Genomic DNA, 21,434 nt, shown 5'->3' with positions numbered 1-21,434 from the left:
GGAAACTTTATAACTTACAGATATTTTCTTACAGGATTGGAGGACAATACAATATTTCAACTCCCACCATGGCAGATTCCCATCCCATGCTTTACTGACCCAATTGCTCTTGGTGAGTGGACTGGGGTAGTTTCTGCTTTTCTCCTGCTACTCCAGGCAGTCCCTGAATTGCCCATGGGAATAAATAAGTTACTCTGTTTCCTCTGTTGTGCCAAGAAAATAAGCAGCAAACCTAGGTCACTCAGAAAATTAAAGCCTAGCACAATTACAGCAGGCTGACTGTGCTAGCTGGAGAAAGAATAGCTGTGTCTCTTTATGAATAATCGGTGTAACTGAAAAAAGAGTGGTAATTCAGATAGGTTTCATCTGAGCACAGCACTGGAAGCTCACACTTATAAGAGGAACACTTCCAGAGGTCTCTCCATACTCCATTTTGCTGATGATCAGACTCTTGCCAATGGGAATTCTAAGACCCATGGCACACCTAAACTGGCAAAGTAAATACTACCCAGGTGAGGTCATGGAAAAGTTACTTGAGAGTCCACTTGCAGGGGATGATGGCATCTTCATGGGACAGTGTAGGAAAACATGAGAAGAAAGAAGGAAAGATGATTTTAAAGAAAGAAGGTTGAAGAAGCAATCAGGCAATAATTAAGCAAAGTTCTGGGATGATAATTGCTCTTCCTCTAGGCTAATTTGTATGATGGGAATATGGTGAGATGATTGCGTTAGTGCAGTTAAGGTCAATTCTTTTAATAGCTTAAAAGGCTAATTTGATTTTTAAATAAAAAAAATGAGATGGGCACTATTTTATAGGGCAGATTGTTCAATGCAGCTCTTTGAAAATGCAACCTCTTCCCATAGGTATCTTTCTTAACCAGTAAATGTGAAAAATAAGGAGCATCTCATAACTTTATTTGGCTTTAATTTAAAAACTCCTTGGAATCCAGTTTTTTTTCTCAGTGATAGGACAAGTGATAGGACTTATGGTTCAAAGTTGCACCAGGAGGGATTTATACAGAATATTAGGAAGATTTTCTTCATGGAGAGGGTGATCATGATCACACAAGGAAGTGGACATGACACTATGGGATATGATTTAGTGATAGGACTCAGTAGATCCCATTTATGGTTATGGACTTGATGATCTTGAAGGTGTTTTCCAACCCAGATGATTCCATAACACCTCCCCAGCAAGATGTTATGCTCTGCTCACATTTTGCATCAAAACAACATGTAAGGAGTTCACTACTTTAAGGAACCATGTTGGTTATTGAAGTTAGCTAAAAACCTGTATTTCTACATTCTTGTAAATTAGCAACAATAAATGAAAATGAAATGAGAAAGACTTGGAGAAGAACACACAGATTTGCTCAAATATACCTGCCCTGCTCCTACAGGAAGGAGGTGAAAAACTTCAGCTGGTGATTAAATCTCCATTGAATAAGATGCAGTATGTTGTAGCAGCAGTGATGGGGCACCTCAAATTCCGCATTTGACCCAAGCCCCTTTTGAACAGTTTAATTGCTCCTAAGTGAGATGACCCACTGAAGAAGTGCCTTGGCTGAGAGAATGATTAATCTTCACTACTTTAAGTCCCACTGTTGTTGCCATAGTGAGTCAAATTGGGTTACCACGAAAACCAAAAATAAATGATACCATTATCCACTTACGAGTCAGATTTTGATCTCACCTAAAATGGTACCAATTTGGTGTAACTCAGAGTGTTAGATTAAATCCTTCGTAGCAAGTTTGCAATAAATTCCAGAACAATTCCAATGATGTATACCCCATTTATCCCACCCTATTTCAAATAAGTGCATAAGTATTGCTCAACTTTAAACACTTATGCCTTAAACATGTCAGTGAAAGGAAGACAAACAGTATCAAGTTACCTCACTTTATTGCTTGCTCTTGAGTTACTGTGGGCTAGAGTTCTGGTGCGATACTAGGAAACCATATAGCACTTCAAAACCCATGTTTTTATAGTATCTCCACCATTTCCACTCAAGAATCCAACCTCATCTTTTTCCTTTTCTGTCGCTATTATTATGAACAATTCTGTAGCATATAGCCATATAGCACTGCATATGCATGGAGCATATGACTCAAAATATGTGTGTTCTCAGGATACTTAAAATCTATTCCCTTCTTGAGAGGTAAAAGGAAAGGGCCTCCAAGTGATAAAGCATTCACTTGCTGGGGAGACCATTGCATTTCTGGGTGGAGGCAATAGCCACCGTGTGACTGCCAACTTCCATCCACTGCAATCATGTCTGTTTGCAGATAACATCGTTCAACAAATGCCAGCATGGGCAGCCCAAGCTCTGGACTCCTACCAGGCCCTCAAGGAGAATTTTGTGACAGTAAGAGCACCAGCAAAGAAAGAGCAAACACTGAGAATCAGAAAAAAAAAAAGTAAAAAATAGAAAAATCTCCCCAGCCCACAACAACTCATGGAGACTTAATATACTTTAATCCTCTTTAATGACTAAAATGCACTCCAAGTCTGATTTCAATTAAAACACAGTTTCTCTGTTGTATTCTAAATCATAGCTGAAAATAGATTTCTTTTCCCTCCTATCCCTGGCCCTGTCACAGCAGGGTAATGTCAAGCAAAGGTCTAGCTGAGAAAATACACCAAAATACAAAGGAACTTATCCTCTGGCTTTTCCTGCCATTATTAATAGTTCATAATAGAACCCAAAACAAAAGTCAGCCTTTCTCATTTGTGGTTTTTACACCCTAATTAAAAGAGAGAGCTTTTTTTTTTTTTTCACTTCTTTCTTCATTATAGTGTAACATTGGTGATACAGTATTTTTAAAAATGTTATTTTTAAGAAACAGTATAAAGTTCAATCATATCTTATCTTTAAACCAAAATAATCATCTTTGGCTCCCACAACATAACTTCTAACTTTAGACATATCTGTATCTGACCCTAAGATGCAGGTCTTACTCCCACCATAATCCCCAGCAAAATTTTAGATATCTTCACTGAACATAAAGACCCAGTTCGTAAGAGGTGTTAAGCAGGGTCTAATTACATGTCTAGCAGAATTGGAGCCTCCAGACACACACTGGAATACCATGTTCCATGTCCCATTTATGAATAAATTTAGTTCATATGACAGCCTGTTACTCCATAAGCAAATGTGGATGAGTGCACTCTTAATGTGTAGATATAGCTCTGCTAATGTAGTTTTGTTGCAGTGGAGGGGAGCTGTACCTTACTCTCTCCACTCTTTTTGGCTAATCGTGTTGAATTATGTGAGAGCTTCCATAAATAAGCAAAAAGCAACAAGGATTTCATATCAAAAGTAGACTGGAATTCAAGAGATTTGGTTCAGTGCCCAGCACTGCAGTTCAGCAAATGACTCAACTTCCCTGCCTCCATCCTCATTTGTAAGATGACATTAACCACACTTGCAGTCAAAACAAGCAAGGCTGACAGAGAAAGCGTTTGGAGTGAAAGCTGCCTTTATTTTAAGTTTCTGCAGGCTCTAGCAGTATGTGGCTCTAAATCTGGTTGGGATTCTAGGGACCTATTCCAATACTTGAACATACTAAAATATCACAAATAATAAACAACATAATGGCTGCCATGCACAATAAGCAGACAGTCAATTTAAAACCAGAGCTTTAAAATAAGCTAAAAATTGCTCCAAATTCACTGTAGCATAAATGCCTAATTGCTAAGCATGCATCTAGAAAATGTGAAAGACCATAGCTTGACCTGTTTATATGTCTGTAGCTAATTCATCTTTACAGACTAACCTGGCCAGCTAATTAGCTTATTCTGTATTTAATTCAGCTCAGACAGTCATACACATTATCTCTGTCAGACTGCCTTGAAACCTAATTGGTTCATCCCACTACTGAACAAACCAAACAATCTGAGGCTTGGGGGTTTTGTTTATTTTTTGAAGAGAAGGTGTAATGGAGTTGACAGAGCTACAGTGGTTCATGTGCACTTAGGACAATTACGTATTTTGATACTTCTCCAGTCTTTCCTCAAGGAAAGTCTCAAAATGCTGCAATAAACAACCTTCCCTGAAGTCACAGCATGGCTTAGGTTGGAAAGGACCTTAAAGATCATTTAGTTCCAGCTCCCTGCCATGGACATGGTTTCCAAACACCAGATCACACTGCCCAGTCACCCAGAGGTTTGTCACCTCCATTTTACCTTTCCTTTTCACCACAGCTCTGTGTGGTAAATCTGTACTCCCTCATGCTTGGGTCTCTTTCAAAATCCAGAAAACGCATGCAGCTGCTGTTAAGTATTATTTTTTTAAACACTGTCTGTTTTTCCCCTTTAACTGTAGTTATTCCAAATACCACCACATAATTAAAGAGGTCTTTAAAAAAAAAAGAAAGCCACACAGTCCCTTTTACCCTTGGAGGGAAAAGCAACCTTACAGACCTATCAGTACTTCTCTGCTGCACAGAGCAACTAAATTAAGAAGGAGAATTAAATGCAGAGCCAATTACAACATTTAAAAAAATTTACTCTATTCCCTTGATTCCAGTCGGCCAAAACAAAGAAGTCCCCATGAAATCAGATTGTAGGTGTTTTTATGAGCTTCCTGGACTTTATGTGGAACGTTCACCTCTGTACAATTTCTCATTTTAAAAACAAAAATCTAACCCCCTGTGGTTAAAAAAATATATATACCAGTTTTCCAAAAGCAAGACATCCATGTTCTGCTCTTTATAGTGGTGGCAACCTTGCACAGCACAGCTGATACTACTGAATGCACCTGAGTAAATTATACAGCTGCTGAATGTGGGATCGCAAATGCAAAAGATACAGAAAGGTGCCAGAAAGTTCTCAGTATGCAACAGCACACAGATAAAGTCTTCTCCAGGCTCCCCACTGCTTCCAGAACCTAAAGATACCCCATGTTCACAAGCCCATCAGGAAACAGCACTATAGGAGCTGGTCAGTCAAGGCAATCCCTGCAGCATGATTCCTTGTTCCCCAACCACTTTTGCACTGGGAAATTCTATGAGAAAAGTAACTCTCCATGGCGACCCTCTTCTTAGCAGCTCCTAATGTAAAAGCATGTAAAAGCATGCAAAAGGAGTTCATCGTGAAAGGGTTCAAAAGTTGATAAGGTAAGTGATGATATCCTAAATATGTTTCGTGGTGCAACGGCCTGAGCACCAACAAGACTACTCTTAACTTTTCTAACAGTCTAGTTATTTGCTGCGTCATGTCCTAGCTTGCAATGGTGTTTTTCTTTTTTTATCCCTTCTTCACCCCAAAGAGCCTTTGCATTAGTGTAGAACTATACAACAACCATAAATACTCTCACCTGCTCCCATGGACAAGCATGGCTGCTCACTTTAGGAGGTAAGCAGGGTCCCAACACAGCTGCTCCAGCTTCAGTGGATATTCACAGTTATATTTCACAGGCTTACATTGCAAAAATAACTGTTACTGCTTTCTAGAGATGACCATTATGTATTTGTACACTTCACTCAAAGCTTTTCACATCTATAACCATACTTGGCTGGTTTAAAACTGATGAGTATTTGGAGAAGTGAGAATGCAGTGTGTTCTGGGGGTTGAACTCAGACGGCCTTGGAGGTCCCTTCCAATCCAAGCCATTCTATGATATGATTCTATGATATAATTTGTGTACTCTAAGCAGAGGAGACAGTTGATCCTAGCCCTAATAATTAAGGAGGTGCAGTGTCTATCACGTGTCTTTTGGGAACTGCACATTCAATTCAGGGGTCTGGCAGAGCTGGCTGGGTGTAGACTGGGCATTCTGAGAGGAGTACTTGCTCACTTCTGGTCACCAGTTGAGGTCACGCAGCCTTCACTAAATGTGGTCACCTACACAGTGAGCACACCAAAAGGGAGTGGAAATACACGTGCTTCTCTTACCCTGAGGAAGGTCTTTGTTCAACTTAACATAGCTTTCCTTTGGTAAAGTTCCCATTCATCAAATGCATCCCCCTTATCTTTCATTTTCTTGATTAAATGTTTTATTTGATAAAATTTGGCAACTGCCTCTCTAAAAACATTCCAAGTAAGAGAACAATAGACAGACAAATGAAGAACTAATGTTTCTTCCTCGATGCCTGGCTTGTTGCTAATGTTCCCAGAACTTTTTTTTAAGGAAATCTAAAAAGAAAAAAAATCATCAGGTTAAAAAAAAAAAATACCCGTTGTATTCTTTAAATGCTGAACTTCTTTTAGAGCTAGTTTTCAAAGCTGCGTGTGGGTGGAGAGGCTATAAATAACGACATATGTGCATGTTCCTTCTGTGCAAGACACAGAAAATGTGCTCTGCATCAGCATAGAACGCTGCTGCTGTGCTCTGCGTGAGGCTCCTCAAGGCTGGTGCAATGATGTGGGTGTTGCTCTTTGTAAGTCTTTTCTCCAGCGCTTGGAAAACACACATGGCACTTTGCTGTGGCACGATGAATTTGTAATACAACTAATCAGATGCCAGTCTCCTATCAAGGGTATTGTACAGAAATATTTTCTTAGCCCAGAGAAAAAGTTTTGGTTGTTGCTGTCTCTAGCACTCATTGGAACACCAACTCTTCTCCTGAATCTTCTCTCAATGGCTAATGCACTTTCCCCAGGCATCAATGCTTTACTCCACATTTATCCTCTCAGACCAATTTCACAGGACATGACAACCAGGTCAGGCAGATCTGGGCCAAACTACAGCCTTAAGTCTGGTCTGTTTGCTTAGATGCAGTCAGAGCTTTGTGAAAGAATAACCCCAGATAGGCAGAGCCAGGCACTCCCCAAAGGAGAGGCCTCTAGAGGAATCTCAGTCATGAGAGGGCATAGGAGATCTCACCAAGAGATTTTTCAAGACAGAAATTCCTATTAGAGAAGCTCTGCTGCCAGTCTCTACAGCTCGTAAGTGCCAACAGACAAAACACCATCCTGATATCAGAAACCTTTTACATTTTGAGTTCATAGTGCTTAGATGATGTCGTGACCAGGTACACCAGGGACTTCCTTAAACCCTCAATTATTTCACATCTCATAGTACCTCTGCATCTGACCTCACTGGTATCAAACCCACAGAAAATCAGCATTTGCAGCCCTGATAGTAAGTTGAGACACCTGCAGAAGCCAGCTGATTTGGAATTTTGATAGGAAACTCTGATTTATACCTACCTGGTGTTGGCAGAAATCATTAATAACAGCTATCATTACAGCTGATTGCTCAGTTTGCCTCACTGTGGGGGAAAGCATCCAATTCTGAAGAGAAACGTTTGCAATTGAAAGAGTAATGCTTCATGTCTTGTGAAGTATCTTTACATATACTTGCTTCATTGATTGTTTTTCTTGGTGAGACTGAAATGTAAGAGGTCCCCCAGAAGTACATAGGAGGGACCAAAGAAGTGTTGTGAATTCTTCAGAAAAGTATACTGACCTTAATGTTGTAAACAGAGCTCGGTTGGTTTTAACTCTGCCAGTGACAGCTATGCCTACAGGCTTTGAGAGAGGAAACAAAACAGAACTGATAGAGTATAGATAAAGACTCAAAAATCAGGACTGCTATCCACACTTCCATCCCTGCTCTTTTTATGGCCCCTTTCATTGCCTCTGTTCCCTTGTTTGTGAAACAGAGAAAGAAATCCACTGATGTAAAATACTTCATCAGACTGAGATAATGACACAATTACTGCTGCCACTAACAATTCAGTGGAAGCCTCTAAAAGCTCAAGAGAACAAAACAAACCCTGAATGCATTTTCTACGCATTTTTCAGCTGCAGCTGTAACCAGAGCATTAATGTTAGTGTAGGCATAAGCATAACAGTATAATGGTAAGCAGGTAGGCATCTACCTTGAGTAACAGCTCATCTACTCAACAGAATAGAAGCAAACTACATGGCTGGCTTCTAATTTCAGTGCTCTGGGTCACCGTTTGGAACTGCTATTGCTCTTCTACAGAGAAATTACTCTACTAATTTGGACATGAACTAAGAGAGCACTATCTACATCCTGATAGCATCAACCCAACTAAACTGTTCCTAGTTTAAATAAGATGTCTAAAGGCAATTAACAATTTGAAAGGACTGATAAAGCAAGGATGAGCTTTACAACAGAGCAGTCTTTAATGCAAGCACTATGCTCCAGGCTCAATGGTGACACTCCTCACTGCAGAGTATCTGTTTCACCATGGGGAAAAAATCTGATTGACCACAATACTGAATGAAGCACTGCTTTAGATTACTGTTGGGAACAAATGATTTAATCACCTTCATTTAACAAGTCTTACAATCACAGCACACAGCAAGACAATTTTAGTAAGGGAAAAACTTTAGCACGGGCAAAGGGATTTCGGTATGTAGTAACAGAAAAGTTCGACAGGTGGTACAGCACTGTAGAACTCTCAAATACCCCTGACCTGGTCAGAGCTCCTTGAGCCCCCTGAGCATCATGCCAGGGGGCTCTGGCCTGATTTGAGACTACAGCCAAATATGAAAGTGCAAACCCATGAGGGAGAAGGAAATATCGGAGGACAAGGATGAAAGAGAGTGCCCTGTAGGCCAAGAGTGGCTGTTCTTCATCCTGGCAGTTCCCAGCTACCAGGGGCACAAAAGACAGAGGAGAACTGAAACAAAAAGCCCAGGCTGTTTGCACGGCTGTGTAACCTACCCATAACCATATGGCTGATTTCTTCTACAGGTCAAAGCAAAAATGGATCTCCCAAAGGTTTTGAAGGGTGAAGGGCCAGTGACCTTACAGATGGATCAAAGGAGGCCATCGATAAGACAATGAGGAGCTGTTTGTGGGGAGGCAAACAAATGGATGCTGTGTCCTCTGTCTCCTTACAGATGGGTTGAGATGATGTAAAAATAAATTGGGGCATACGCACTATCAGGACTGTACTTAGTCCTTTCATCAAGGAGCAACCTTGAGCTGCTCAAGAGAGAAGAGAAGCCACATAAAGGACTCCAGGAATGAGACTCGTAGGCAGTGTGAAGGACAGTGACAAATTCCTTGACAGCACCTTTTCATAATGAAAAATTCACTTTCCCTACAACTGAGGTTTTCTGTGAAAAATCTTATTTTTTCTTACATCTTTTTTCTCCTAGCTTTATGACTCCCAGCATATGGCATCTGATAACCTGACCTTCCTACTCTTCTGCATTCCTGGCAACTCACGCACTGCGAAAAACCTGAGGCAGCAAGCAAGCACGAGCAATCCCCCAAATACAGTTTTGATTTTTTTAGAGTTACTTTTTGCTGTAGGGAAAAGAAAAAAAAAGTTTGTTTTGTGATTTTTTTCTTCTAAGTTTTCATCCTGATTTGGGAAGGAAACTATCTCAAGGTCAAAATGTTTGTGTGTGACTAAAGCCAAAAATAAAAGTAATTTTCTCCATCCCTCAACACATATCCCATCCAAAAACTCAAAAGGCAGGAAAGAAGAAACAAGTAAAGAACTATCAGAGCAAAGGGAGGAGAAATATAAAAGACCCGCGGACAGGCCTGAAATATGTTTGTTTTACATGATTCCACATTTGAAGGACATTTTTCTTAAAAGGGAATCATAGCGTAACATAAAAGAATGCTTACAGTTGTAATAGTATGCAGGCATTTGGGTCAATAGCTCTGTCTAAAAGTGCCTGGGGGTCACCCAGCCTAGGCAATGGCTTCCAGAACTGCAATCCAAAGATCACAACTTCAAAAAACAAACAAGAGGTTTTGTTTTAAGAGTTCTCTGTGAGGAATATGAAACAAAAGAAGTTGCTTAAAAGCCTCCTGCGAGGTAAAACATTGTGTTCTGTCTTAAATAGTACACAACCTGTCTTCCAAGGACAGAAATACCAGAGCCTTCCAGTTCTGGTAGGTAGTTAGGCAGGGAAGCTGCTGAAACAAGGCACAGCAATGTTGTCAGGGATGGTTCATCCTGGGTAAGAGGAGGATTGTGAGAGACTTTATCATTCTTTACAGAGCCCCGAAGGAGACCGTGGTGAGGTGGAAGTCTCCCAGGTAACAGCAATAGGATGAAATGGCCTTAAGTTGTGCCAGGGAGGTTCAGGATGGATATTAAGAAAAATCTCTTCTCAGAAGGAGTGGTGATACACTGGCACAGACTGCCTAGGGAGATGGTGGAGTCGCCATCCCTGGAGGTTTTCAAGAAAAGGGTGGATGTGGCACTGAGGGAGACAGTGTAGAGTAGTCATAGGCATGGGCTGATGGCTGGACTACATGAACTTACGTAGTCTTTCCAACCTACGATCACTGATTCTACAGACCAGAGAGGCTAACAGGGCAAAGAGCTCTGAGCACAGCTGTATGAGGCAGAGCAAGGGGAAGCAGTTTGCACCATGGGTAGGGTAGAGCTGCTGGAAGGAGTGCGATGGAAGTAGCAGGAATGACTAAGCTGGAGAGGAGCAGCTAGCAGAAACAGGTCCTGAGCCAGATCTGCTCAGCCTACATCGGGCCTTGCTACCCAGTAATTCTTCATAATCTCAAATCATGAGCACAGTTCATCGCCAGAGGCAGAAAGTAACTAGCTGGCTGAACAGCTGCTCCTGTGGGAAAACACAGTTAAGGTTATGCTTTAGGAACCACCTATCATTACTCTCTTTCTTGTCTGGCTGTTTTTTTTGGTTTTTTTTTAAACTCACAAATGAAAATACCTTTTGTTGGCCATCAGTCAAAAGCAATATGAAAGAGGATTGATCACTTTGAGTGACAGGCTGGATCATGAAAGAGATGAGAGACCACGTGAAGAGGTAACTGGGAGGGAAGAACACAGGAAACAAACGGAGTAGAAAAGAATGCCCATTTTAGACTCCTAAACCAATGCCCAAAATAGCATATTTATTTCTTAGCATAACAGACCCTTGTTTCATTTTTATTTCATTTTTACATAGTCCAAATAAATCTTGTAAGAGAATCTCATAAGGGGTAAACCTAGAGTAGCAATGACTTTGAAGATTTAGAAAAGGGATTTGTGAATCAGACATCCTGACATGAGGAGCTCTAGCCATGAAGCTTTCAGTGACCTTTGGCAAGTTGCTTAACGTCAACCTTTGAGAAGACCCATAATCCTGAGATGAAAGAAACCACAGTAAGCAAGAAGTACTACTGTTATTGTTACTCCTTAAAGATGCAGGGGAAAAAGCCTCTTGCATTCCAGCTTACATTTATTCAGAGGCCTTATTTTTCTCTCTGTCCTGAGTGACAATATCCAGAGATCTTATTTTTCTCTGTGTCCTTAGTGACTATTTCTCATTCTAGGAAAAAAACAAGTATATTTCTGGAGAAAATTCTCTTTCCATTTTTTTCACCACTGCAGCCTTACTATTTTTGCGGGCCTAATCAGTAACAGACAAGTCTGATTTTTTCTCCTCTTCTGCTATGAGAATGAAAGCCAACAATGCCTTTCAAAAACAATAAACCAAACATTGTATTTTCAGGGATGCTGACACGCAAACAATCCTAAGATAGAAATAAACAAAGAGGATACACTATATAAGGAGGACAATTCTGCTTAAGAGTAAACCCAGCAAATTTTAGCACTGGGACTGACTTCTCAAATTTGCTGCAGAGCAACTCCTGGATCAGAAAGGCACTGAGATGCCTAGAATGTTGGCAGGAGGTGCTCAGAACCATACAGAATTGGGCTCTTGCATCCTAATCCATGTCACCCAACATCAGGCAGTACATTGAAGGACGGTCTGAGCAGCCTACTTTCTCATTATTTTCCCTGACAGTGACAGTATGAGAGGGAATTATCCAACATACAGTTCAGATCCTAGACAGACTGAGTCATTCCCTGAAGATGCCAGTGTCTCTCCACTACTATAAAAGGAGACTGTGCATTAGGCTCCTGACTTGTATAATTCAGTTTCAATCTTGAAGACAAGCAAGATAAATTCAGACAACAGATAGTTGCCTCTACCTCCAAAGAATCGAGTGTATCATTCTATCACCTTTTCCTCTTCTGCATACAACAAATGTCATCCTCTTCATTCCCTGCGAGACAGATTCAAAGCCTGCAGGAATCAGTAGGATTTCCAAGAGTTTTTAGAAGTCCTTCCCAGAGGTTCCTAAACTCTCAGTAAGAATCCAAACATCTCCAGTTGAGAAAGCAGCAAAACACACCCATCTATAACAGTCAGGTCTTGAAGGAGAGACAGTACCCCAAACAAGAAAAACACCTTTTGGAGCACAAGGGCTTTTTTTCCCCCCCAGTTCCTCTTCTCACTTCGGTAGGTTCAGAGATCAAGCTGGCTGGTTCAGATTTCTTCAGATCCCATTTCCCAAGACAGCTGTGGAGCTCATCAAAGCGTTCCTCCACTGCTCTTACATCAATGCTAAGTAAACTTCAGTTAGTAACTGAAGCTGGCCCCTGAAGTTTGATATCCCTAGCACTGCTGCTCTGCGTGGAAATTAAAAAGTGATCATTATTATTTTTTAATCAGTGACTCTTTGAAAGCACAAAGAACAATTGTCTGCTCAGCTTAATAACTATACAGAAGAGGAAAGATAAAAGGTTGATTCCAGATAATTTCAAGTTACACTTTAAATCAAATTATGCAGAGGATACAGCACTGTTAATCAACAAGCCTTAAGGAATTTCCTGAATAAATATCATTAAATGAAAATATAATAATTTAAACCTATAGTTCTTTGTGAAGACTTTTGGCAGAAGAAGTACAAGATAATAATGATCTATATTTAAAAAGGATTGTCAGAAGTTCAGAACAGAACTCTCTCTCCCCCATGTGACTTTGAAGTATTTAAAGTGATTAACTTCTTAGGCTGATAGCCTGAGACATCTTCAAGGTGTTCTTACACCAGACACTGATCAGTGGTTAAAGTGGCTAAGTCTGACTAGCAGGGCAGAAACACAAACCCTTGTGTTAATTAAATGGCTGTGTCATTATTAATTAATTTTGTACTGTGTGCATGATACTAATCAGCACAAACATAACACCATTTTATTTTCAAATCACTGTTAATGCTAGGTGCCTGTCAATCCTCTTCAGAAGATGAGTGGGGCCACAAATCCCATCCCTGCTTAGATCTGAGCTCCTAGTGACTGAAAAGGTGACAATTCCTTTAGCAGGATTAAAAAACTGAATGAAAATTGCTCTAAAGAAGCAGTTGCCAAGATGCTTTGTTGCATGGTCTGCGACAAAAAGGAGGTGGAAACAAACAAACAAACATCCTTTCATTTCAGTCTTCTGTCCTTTATTGCACCAATAATAAACCAGGCTAGCACTTAGTGAGAGGCTGTTAGGGACATAATGTGGGTTTGTAAACATGTGCAGGTCCCACTAAGTTAGCCCTTTAGACACTCATAGGCTGAAGCTTTACTGTCACCTATCAGAACTCCGTGGTGAAATCTTTATATAATTATCCAGGTGTGGACACCCTGGCCTTAACCGTTGCTGGAATGACAGGTTTATTCAGCATAAAAGCAGAGATATTTGTTCCCTCAGTTATGGATAAACAATTGTTTTCTCTCCTGTTATTTCCCCATTGAGATAAGGTTGCCAAGTAATTTTACCACTATTGGCTCCTGAGTTCCTTAATCATTAATATCATGAGACAACACAACTAGAGTTAAAACCTCTACTCACTACCAAGTACCTTTTCAACCGTAAGGGAAGTAATGGAAGGGCCCACGTACCTTCCACACTCTGAGAAAGTACACCAGTAATACTTCGACAACTTAAACATAAGTACATTTCACTATCTGATAAATTTACCAAAGGTGCTGTGAAAATCATCTGGAATGCTTTTAATTTTAATGTTTTAATTACTTATCTGGCGGTGGTAGCTATTATTTGTGAGCTAAATCCACTCAGATGGCACACAGATCATGTGTATTTCTGCAGAATCCTGTGGCTGAAATCATGTGGTCAAAAATATAATATGGACTTGATTATAATATTCTTTCTTCTTTGTTATTTTTTGCAAATAAATCTCTTGTTTTACAAGACCCAGTGAAGGCACTTACTGTAAACAAAACATGAAAGGAGATATATAGTCTGATTTCTTCTGCCTTTGAAAGAAACTATGACTAGATGGAAAACTACAGAATTTTGGAAAACTCTCCATTCCATTTTGAAGTAATCAAAACAACCAAGTGTATTCGTGCATGTGTGGGAGATGCACAGAGCTAATCCTCTACAATCTTGTGTGAAAGCTAAATGAATCATGAACTCCCTCAAATATCCTAGCATTCTTCTGTAAATGGACTACACAGATCACATGGATCACATGAATTGTTCACCGTTCTGATAGCGTATGGAGGCAGATAGATGTTGGCAGGACATTTTTCTCCATACAACTGATGTCAGGATCAGAACACGATCTGGTTTCTCAGCCAGTAAAAGCCAGACACAAGTTAAAGTGCTTGGATACAAAGAGAGACAGCCTTTCCTCTGCAATACTTTGCAGTCTCCTACAGCAATGGCAGCTGGTATATGTAATGATATCAGAGTGGCCACATGGCCTTTTTATCCATCACCAGAGGCAGATAACCACACAAGGAAACAAAAACGATGTTCATTAATGTCTCTGGGCACAAAGCCAACAGGACACAGATCCACAAATTTAGAGAAACCCAGGTGAACTTGACACTGGCATAGATAGCATGACCTTTTTTTAATAACAAAAAGGATTTGAGTCATCACTACGGCTGGCATGGCAAAAGTCCTAGCTTTCTCAGTAAATAGCTCCCATTTGCCAGTAGGGGTTCACTAGTGACTGATACCTTGTGGTTTGCCACTGGTGTTCAGTGGGCAAAAGCAGGCTGTTCCATTTTTCCAGCCCAGACAACTCAAGGCATTGTAAAAAGCCAAAAAACTTCACCAGTGCAGATGGAACTTCTACATCCACCTATTTTCCAGTTCCTCCTTTACAGGCAGCAATCACAACCAAAGCAAAGCAAGAAGGAGGCAGCATCAGCAGTGGCCCTGGGAGAACTGTGTGAATCTGTAGAGAAAAAAGCTGGTTGTGTCAGGCTGAGTGTCAGTGTGCATGCCTGGATGAATGAGTGGGTGCAAAGACTGAGAATTTACATGAGAAGGAATGAAGCCTGCAGAACGAGAGCTGAAGTTTGGCTTTTCTTCCACCAAGGTGCTTTAAAATTCCAAGTTCAAGGCATGCACAGACCATTTCAACAACGTATCTGATGGGTATCCATTTTCCTTTTACTTTTATAGGTATGCTTCAGGCTTTACAGCATCATTTGGGTCACAGAATCACAGAATGGCTAGGGTTGGAAGGGACCTCAAGGATCATGAATCTCCAACACCCTGCCACATGCAGGGCCACCAACCTCCACATTTAATAATAGACCAGGTTGCCCAGGGCCCCATCCAATCTGGCCTTGAACACCTCCAGGATGGGGCATCCACAACCTCTTTGGGCAGCCTGTTCCAGCACCTCACCACTCTCTCTGTAAAGAACTTCCTCCCGACATCCAACCTAAATCTTCCCTCCCTCAACTTAAAAAACCATTTCCCCTTGTCCTGCTGTTATCTACCCTTTCAAAGAGTTGGTTTCCCTCCTGTTTGTAGGCTCCCTTTAGGTACTGAGAGGCTGCAATCAGGTCACCCCGCAGCCTTCTTTTCTCCAGGCTGAACAAGCCCAGCTCCCTCAGCCTGTCTTCGTAAGGGAGGTGCTCCAGTCCCGATCATCTTTGTGGCTCTCCTCTGGACCCTCTCCAACAGCTCTGTCTTTCTTATAGTGGGGGCTCCAGACCTGGACACAGTACTCCAGATGCGGCCTCAACAAGAGCAGAGTAGAGAGGGACAATCACCTCCCTGTCCCTGCTGGCCACTCCTCTTCTGATGGAGCCCAGGATACCATTTGCTTTCTGAGTTGCAAGAGTACACTGCTGCCTCATGTTAGTTTTTCATCCAATGGGACCCTCAGGTCCTTCTCTGCAGGGCTGCTCTCAAGGACTGCTCTTTCCAGTCTGTATGGATGCCTGGGATTCCTCTGGCCCAAATGTAAAACCTTGCACTTTGCTGTGTTGAACCTCATTAGGTTCACCCGGGCCCATCTTTCAAGTCTGTTGAGGTCCTTCTGAATGACATCCCTTCCTTCCACCGTGTCAACTGCACCACTCAGCTTGGTGTCGTCAGCAAACTTGCTGAGGGTGCACTCAATTCTGTCGTCTATGTCATTGATAAAGATGTTAAAGAGCACCAGTCCCAAGACAGACCCCTGGGAGATGCCGGTCATTACTGGCCTCCACCTGGACATAGAACCATTGATGACCACCCCCTGTCTGCGGCCTTTCAACCAATTTCTTATCCATCAAATCCACACCCCTCCAATTTGGAGATAAAGGTGTGGTGGGGGACCATGTCAAAGACTTTGCTCAAGTCCAAGTAAATGACATCGGAAATGATCCTTTCGCAGGGTCAGTCTATGAAGTGACAGAATTCAGACAAAATTCTTGCCCATATTAAACCAAGAGGATAAGACAAGGCTATGGGGGTGAAGAACAATGTTATAAACTTACTCCAGCTATTTCTAAGGCTGCTCGGTAACATCTGCTGTTCATGAGAGCAAAGGGAACATATTAAAAATGGAAAGATGAAGATGGGGAAAAATCAGAAAACAGGGGGGAGGGAGGCAAAATTGGAGATGGTGTGAGAATAATTCCAATTTTCAACAGGAATTGAAATGGTGTAAATATGCTGGTAAGTATCCCGCAATTACAACACCAGAGAGTGACAAAAAGGAAGAGCTGCCATAAATGCGCAAAAAAAAAAGTAACAATTTCAGAATAACAGTATGGATGTCAACGGGACTTTTTCTCTCCCTTGCAGGGCAATCTCAGCACCTCCTCCCACTGCTGTGCTTGAGAGATCAAAGAGAGCAGCTCATCCCTATCTGAAATCGTAGAGAACTTCTAAAAAGCAACTGAAGCAATGAAGTATCTTACACACTTGGCAGTCTCACATATTTTATAATGATCCCAAATACTTCTGGTGTTAAAAGAGTTGCTAGTTAGTTAATACCTGCGTAGAGCCTCTTAACTGCTCACAAATTATCTCCTCTCTCTGTTGTGTGAATGGTGCTCTGTTTCCTATGAATGCTGAAATGAAGTTTCACTCCATTTCTTTACTTTTCATCTTTAAAATGCTATATATTTACAACTCATTTTTCTTAGCATACCATTATTTGCCTTCACTCGAGTAAATTGATGTCATATATTAAAATACAGATTTAATAGCAAATCCTCAAAAATGTTACTAAGCACTACGTAACACCATCAGACATTTTATGGCATAACATTTATATTTGTATCATAACTTGGCAATCCTCTGTGTTTATTTAAACTTTCTTTTTTTTTCTTTTTTTTTTTCCTACAGCACAACTTCTGTTTTGATTATGAAATGGCTGCAAGGTCGCCTGACTTTCTATCTCAGAATACAAATAACTTTTCTCTTTTAATTTATATCTTTCAGTACTTTGTCCAATTCAAACTTAAATCAAAGTAGACTATTTCCTCGTTGGTAGGAAACTATCCCAGATCACTGCTATGACCTGCCAGTAATGCATACAGTGCGTACTCTGCTCTTGTGAATGGCATTAAAGACACTGAGAATGAAGCGGTGGAGCCACCATCCCTGTATGTGTTCAGGAACCATGGAGATGTAGCACTGAAGGACACAGGTTGGGATTGGACAAGATGATCTTAGTGCTCCTTTCCAACCTTATTGATGCTATGATCCTAAGTGAACAAATCCCATTTAACACAGCTTAACCCTTAAATTCAGCCTAAAAGAGACACACTCGACCTACATAAAGCTTTCATCCAGCTAGCCAGTAGCAAGATCTCTCTATGAAAACCTGATAAAGTTGCAGTGTGATAGCATGCTTAATTTTGAGCTGGGTGGAGAGGGAAGAGGATCATCTTTCTAAAAGAATCTGCACTGTATCATTACTGGTCTAGAAGACAGCAAACTAACAAACCCAGGTCTCTCCTGTCAGGATTTGTTCTCCCACATCCTCTTTGTAGATTTGAATTCAGAAGAAGCTAGACATCTTTAGGTTACTAAATTTTGACAAGGCAGCAAATGATTATGGATAAGTGTTACTTATGGCTAGTGACCACTTGCTAATTGACAGCTACACCTGCAAGCTGATGGGTAATTTAAAAAGTAAGCATAATAGAAATTGCACATAAGAAGTGATTACTGAAAAACAAACAAAGAAAGGCCAACATACTCAGAGATATCTTCCTCCTCCTCATGGAATCTCCACTTCATATTTCTGTTCAGCTAATAATTTCATTTATGAGTTACAAAGCATTTATCTTGAATAGTACAGCTGTTCGGTGAATAGAATGATTCATCTCTACTTTCTAAGCAGGATGAAGAGATTTAAGTGTGTGTTGGGACAGAAACATGTCTGTCATCAAGTTGTTGCTTCCTAGATAACTACACATTAAAAGAAAAATTTGGAAAGACTGTTGCCAACAGAACTGACACAGAGAGTGATGCTGTCTTAAGTAACTGTACTTCACTGACATTTACTACCTGCTTCTCTCCTTTCAAAAAAAAAAAAAAAAGTTGCATTACAAACAGAAGACATCATTCCTTTTGAAACCAGTGACAAAGACTCACTGCCCTGCATAAGTGGGAATTTAAAGTCCCAAGTGGATTTCTTGAGTGAACTGCATAAGCATTTCTACACATTTCAAAAGATGTAAGAGAAGAAGTTTGGATGGAATGATTGAACAGAATTATAAATCACCCTAGGAGACGAAGAACACCTAAGCTAATAAGGATTCCTATCGACATTATACATTATAATCGGAAAAAATGTAAAGATATCAGAATTCACAATACCTTGTTCTTAGATATTTTAACCCCAGAAATGTATTAAAAAATACTTGAAAGATCATATAGTTTGTAGAGAGTATTCTAGTTGAATTCCAGTTATGTGCTCTACTTAATATATGGCTTATGAATTTCATTACCACAAAGCATTTGCTGATACATAATGAAAGTGAAGTTGCTTTAATTAAGCATCTGTTACATAAAATCTCAGTCTAAATTATATATACAGCATGAATATTGGTGTGGTTTTATAGGGAAAGACTGAGCAAGTAGAAGTTCTGCAAGCTTCAAGACTACCAAATAAATGGTCACACATTTGCAAGGGGTATCTGCAGACACAGATCTGCCTGTTCTGGTGCACTTCAGCCATAGTCACAAACGTGTGTTACATACAAGTTGCCTGTCTCTCCTCCTTGCTGGTTCTTGTCTATTCTGCATACAACAGCCCTGTTGCTCTGTCTCTCCCTTGTGTTTCACTGGGAGGAAGGCAAAGACATAAGGAACCCCAGGGACATTAGAATGCTCCATAAACACAATTAGAGTGTTCAGCCTCTTCATTTAAAGCAAGTACCATATTGCTATCAACATCTGTTTCAGGCTGTACAGGGGCCCATAAACAAACCACACCTTTCTGAACCAGCAGAGTCCTGTAGCATCTGTTGACTGTGTTTGCATATTTAGCAGCTACAACAATGGCATCTCCTACGTACTGCTGTGTGTAATCAGATGGCTTCCTTTGCGAGACAAATGTTATTTACCTGCAGCCTGAGTTCTTAGAGGTGAGCCTGTATGGTATGAGCTGTTACTGTGTTGTGGGCTCTGTACATTCAGGGGGTACAGCTCATTTAGGCCTACTAGTTAATAGCACAGGCACCTGCCCTGCATAAATGGTAATAATGCAAAGATCATCCAAACACCACCACTGTAAGATCTGTATCAGTACTCCTTCCACACAGGAAGATGAAACACACTGCAGTTCAATTGCTTTCTACACTTGAAATCCTTATTCTTCTATTAAACACTGTTTTCTAAGGAACAGTAAAGCACCTGCAGCCAACTGCTCACTTGTGAAAAATTAACCACTGAAAATAGTGTCACATACCTGTAGGGAATGGACTGATCAATAATCAGCAGACTGACTGATGGTTTCTAATGTGAAACTGAGAGGTGCATCAGTATTTTAGCATAGACAGAGCAATGTGTATAATCCAGCTAGTAGCAATACCCTCCAGATAAGTCACCAAACTGCCTTTACAGCTGCAAAGAAAGGATCATTCTTTATCTCCTTTAGTAACAGCTTTACCTGTTGAACATCCTGCTGGAAAACGCAGAGCTGCAGCCTTTGGTGCAGCCGGACCTTTCGGTGCTGCCAGATGCTCTCCAGGCGCCGCTGGTGATGCAGGACCTCATGTACCACGTCCAGTACCTGGTGCACAGCTTTGGAGTAGTTTGCAGTAGCAGTGAGGGATTCTGAATTCCCAGGGCTCAAGGGACGCTGTAGGACATCCAGCAAGGCTTTTCCATCCTGGCTCACCTGAGTGAAGAAACAAGTCTCCTTCACCGAGCTGAAGATTCAAGAGCTGAGAACGAACAACCTCACTGATTTTTTTCTTTTCTTTCCTCGTGTCTCTTCCTTATTTTAGCCAAAAAAGAAGAAAGCCCTCATTACATCTCTATTTGACTTGTACTTGCACATGCAACGCTGCCTTCGCTTCCTCATGGGCCTGCTGTGTCACTCAGCAGCAGCACACGTACCGCTCTGCTGGGACGGCACAGACACAGCAATCCCAAACGATGTTACGTTCTGACACATGGGCACTGAGAATTCCTGACATGCACCAGGTGATGACAGGTGGCATTTGCAGTAGGGGCCTATTTATATGAGAAGGTGGCATTTTAAGAAAACCACAGATGGCAGAGTCATTCATATTCTGTATGATAAGGGAAAGTCCTTTCATCCTAGGATTACTAAGTAGGAATATACCTTCTGAGGTGTGACATTCCAATTCTGTATTTCATTCCGTGGCAGTGAAATGAGGATAGGATGGTTGACTCTACTGTTCCCCAGAAGCGCTCAGAGGCATCTGTAGCCTCCAGTTTCAATGGGCTACAAAGCCTGGAGGCAAATGTCCTCTGCACACGTGCAATCTTTTTTTGTGCGTACTGAAAAACAGTTGCAGATGCAAAGGCATTCGGGCATTAAAAAAATAGAATGCTAGATTTTGTTTAATGCCAGAATATACTCATACAAAAAAAAAAAACACACTATCCTAACAAAAACATCTTAAAAAGTGTATACTTGCATAGTTCTCTAAAAAATGCCGCCTTGAAATGTTTTTGAGCTATGGATTGCAAACTTGAAATATTTTGCTCAACAGAAACATTTGATAATGACACTACTGGAATCCCTCTCTTTTCTCAGCCCACTCTCCTCCTTTCCCTCAGAAACAAACTGCAGAGAAATGATGAGGTTTCCTGGGAACGTGTTTTTATTTCTACGCAATCACAGCCACCAACTCTGCTAGAGAATGGTTTGAAGGATGCTTTCAATCCAGTTTGGATATTGAAGTTCATTAGTGAAGTTCAAACATGTCGCAAGGATTTTCAGGTCTCATTT

The 21,434-nt window shown here is 40.9% G+C and overlaps 1 protein-coding gene across 20 annotated transcripts in view; it reads right to left on the bottom strand.

Moving 5' to 3' along the window:
* Positions 1 to 21,434, bottom strand: part of KALRN (kalirin RhoGEF kinase) — a 451,786-nt gene that overhangs the window by 200,029 nt on the left and 230,323 nt on the right. For all 20 annotated transcript variants that reach the window (XR_014884476.1, XR_014884477.1, XR_014884475.1 and 17 more), the window contains exon 9: positions 20,121 to 20,351. Coding sequence is in view for 17 of the 20 variants with exons in the window: in XM_085228421.1 (XP_085084547.1) it covers positions 20,121 to 20,351 (231 nt within the window). In the remaining 3 variants the exon portion in view is untranslated. The remainder of the gene's footprint in view (positions 1 to 20,120; positions 20,352 to 21,434) is intronic.

Source organism: Meleagris gallopavo, chromosome 7 (genome assembly GCF_905368555.1).
Source record: "Meleagris gallopavo chromosome 7, MGAL_WU_HG_1.1, whole genome shotgun sequence".
NCBI classification, from domain to species: domain Eukaryota; kingdom Metazoa; phylum Chordata; class Aves; order Galliformes; family Phasianidae; genus Meleagris; species Meleagris gallopavo.
This window is presented reverse-complemented; position numbering and strand designations above follow the sequence as displayed.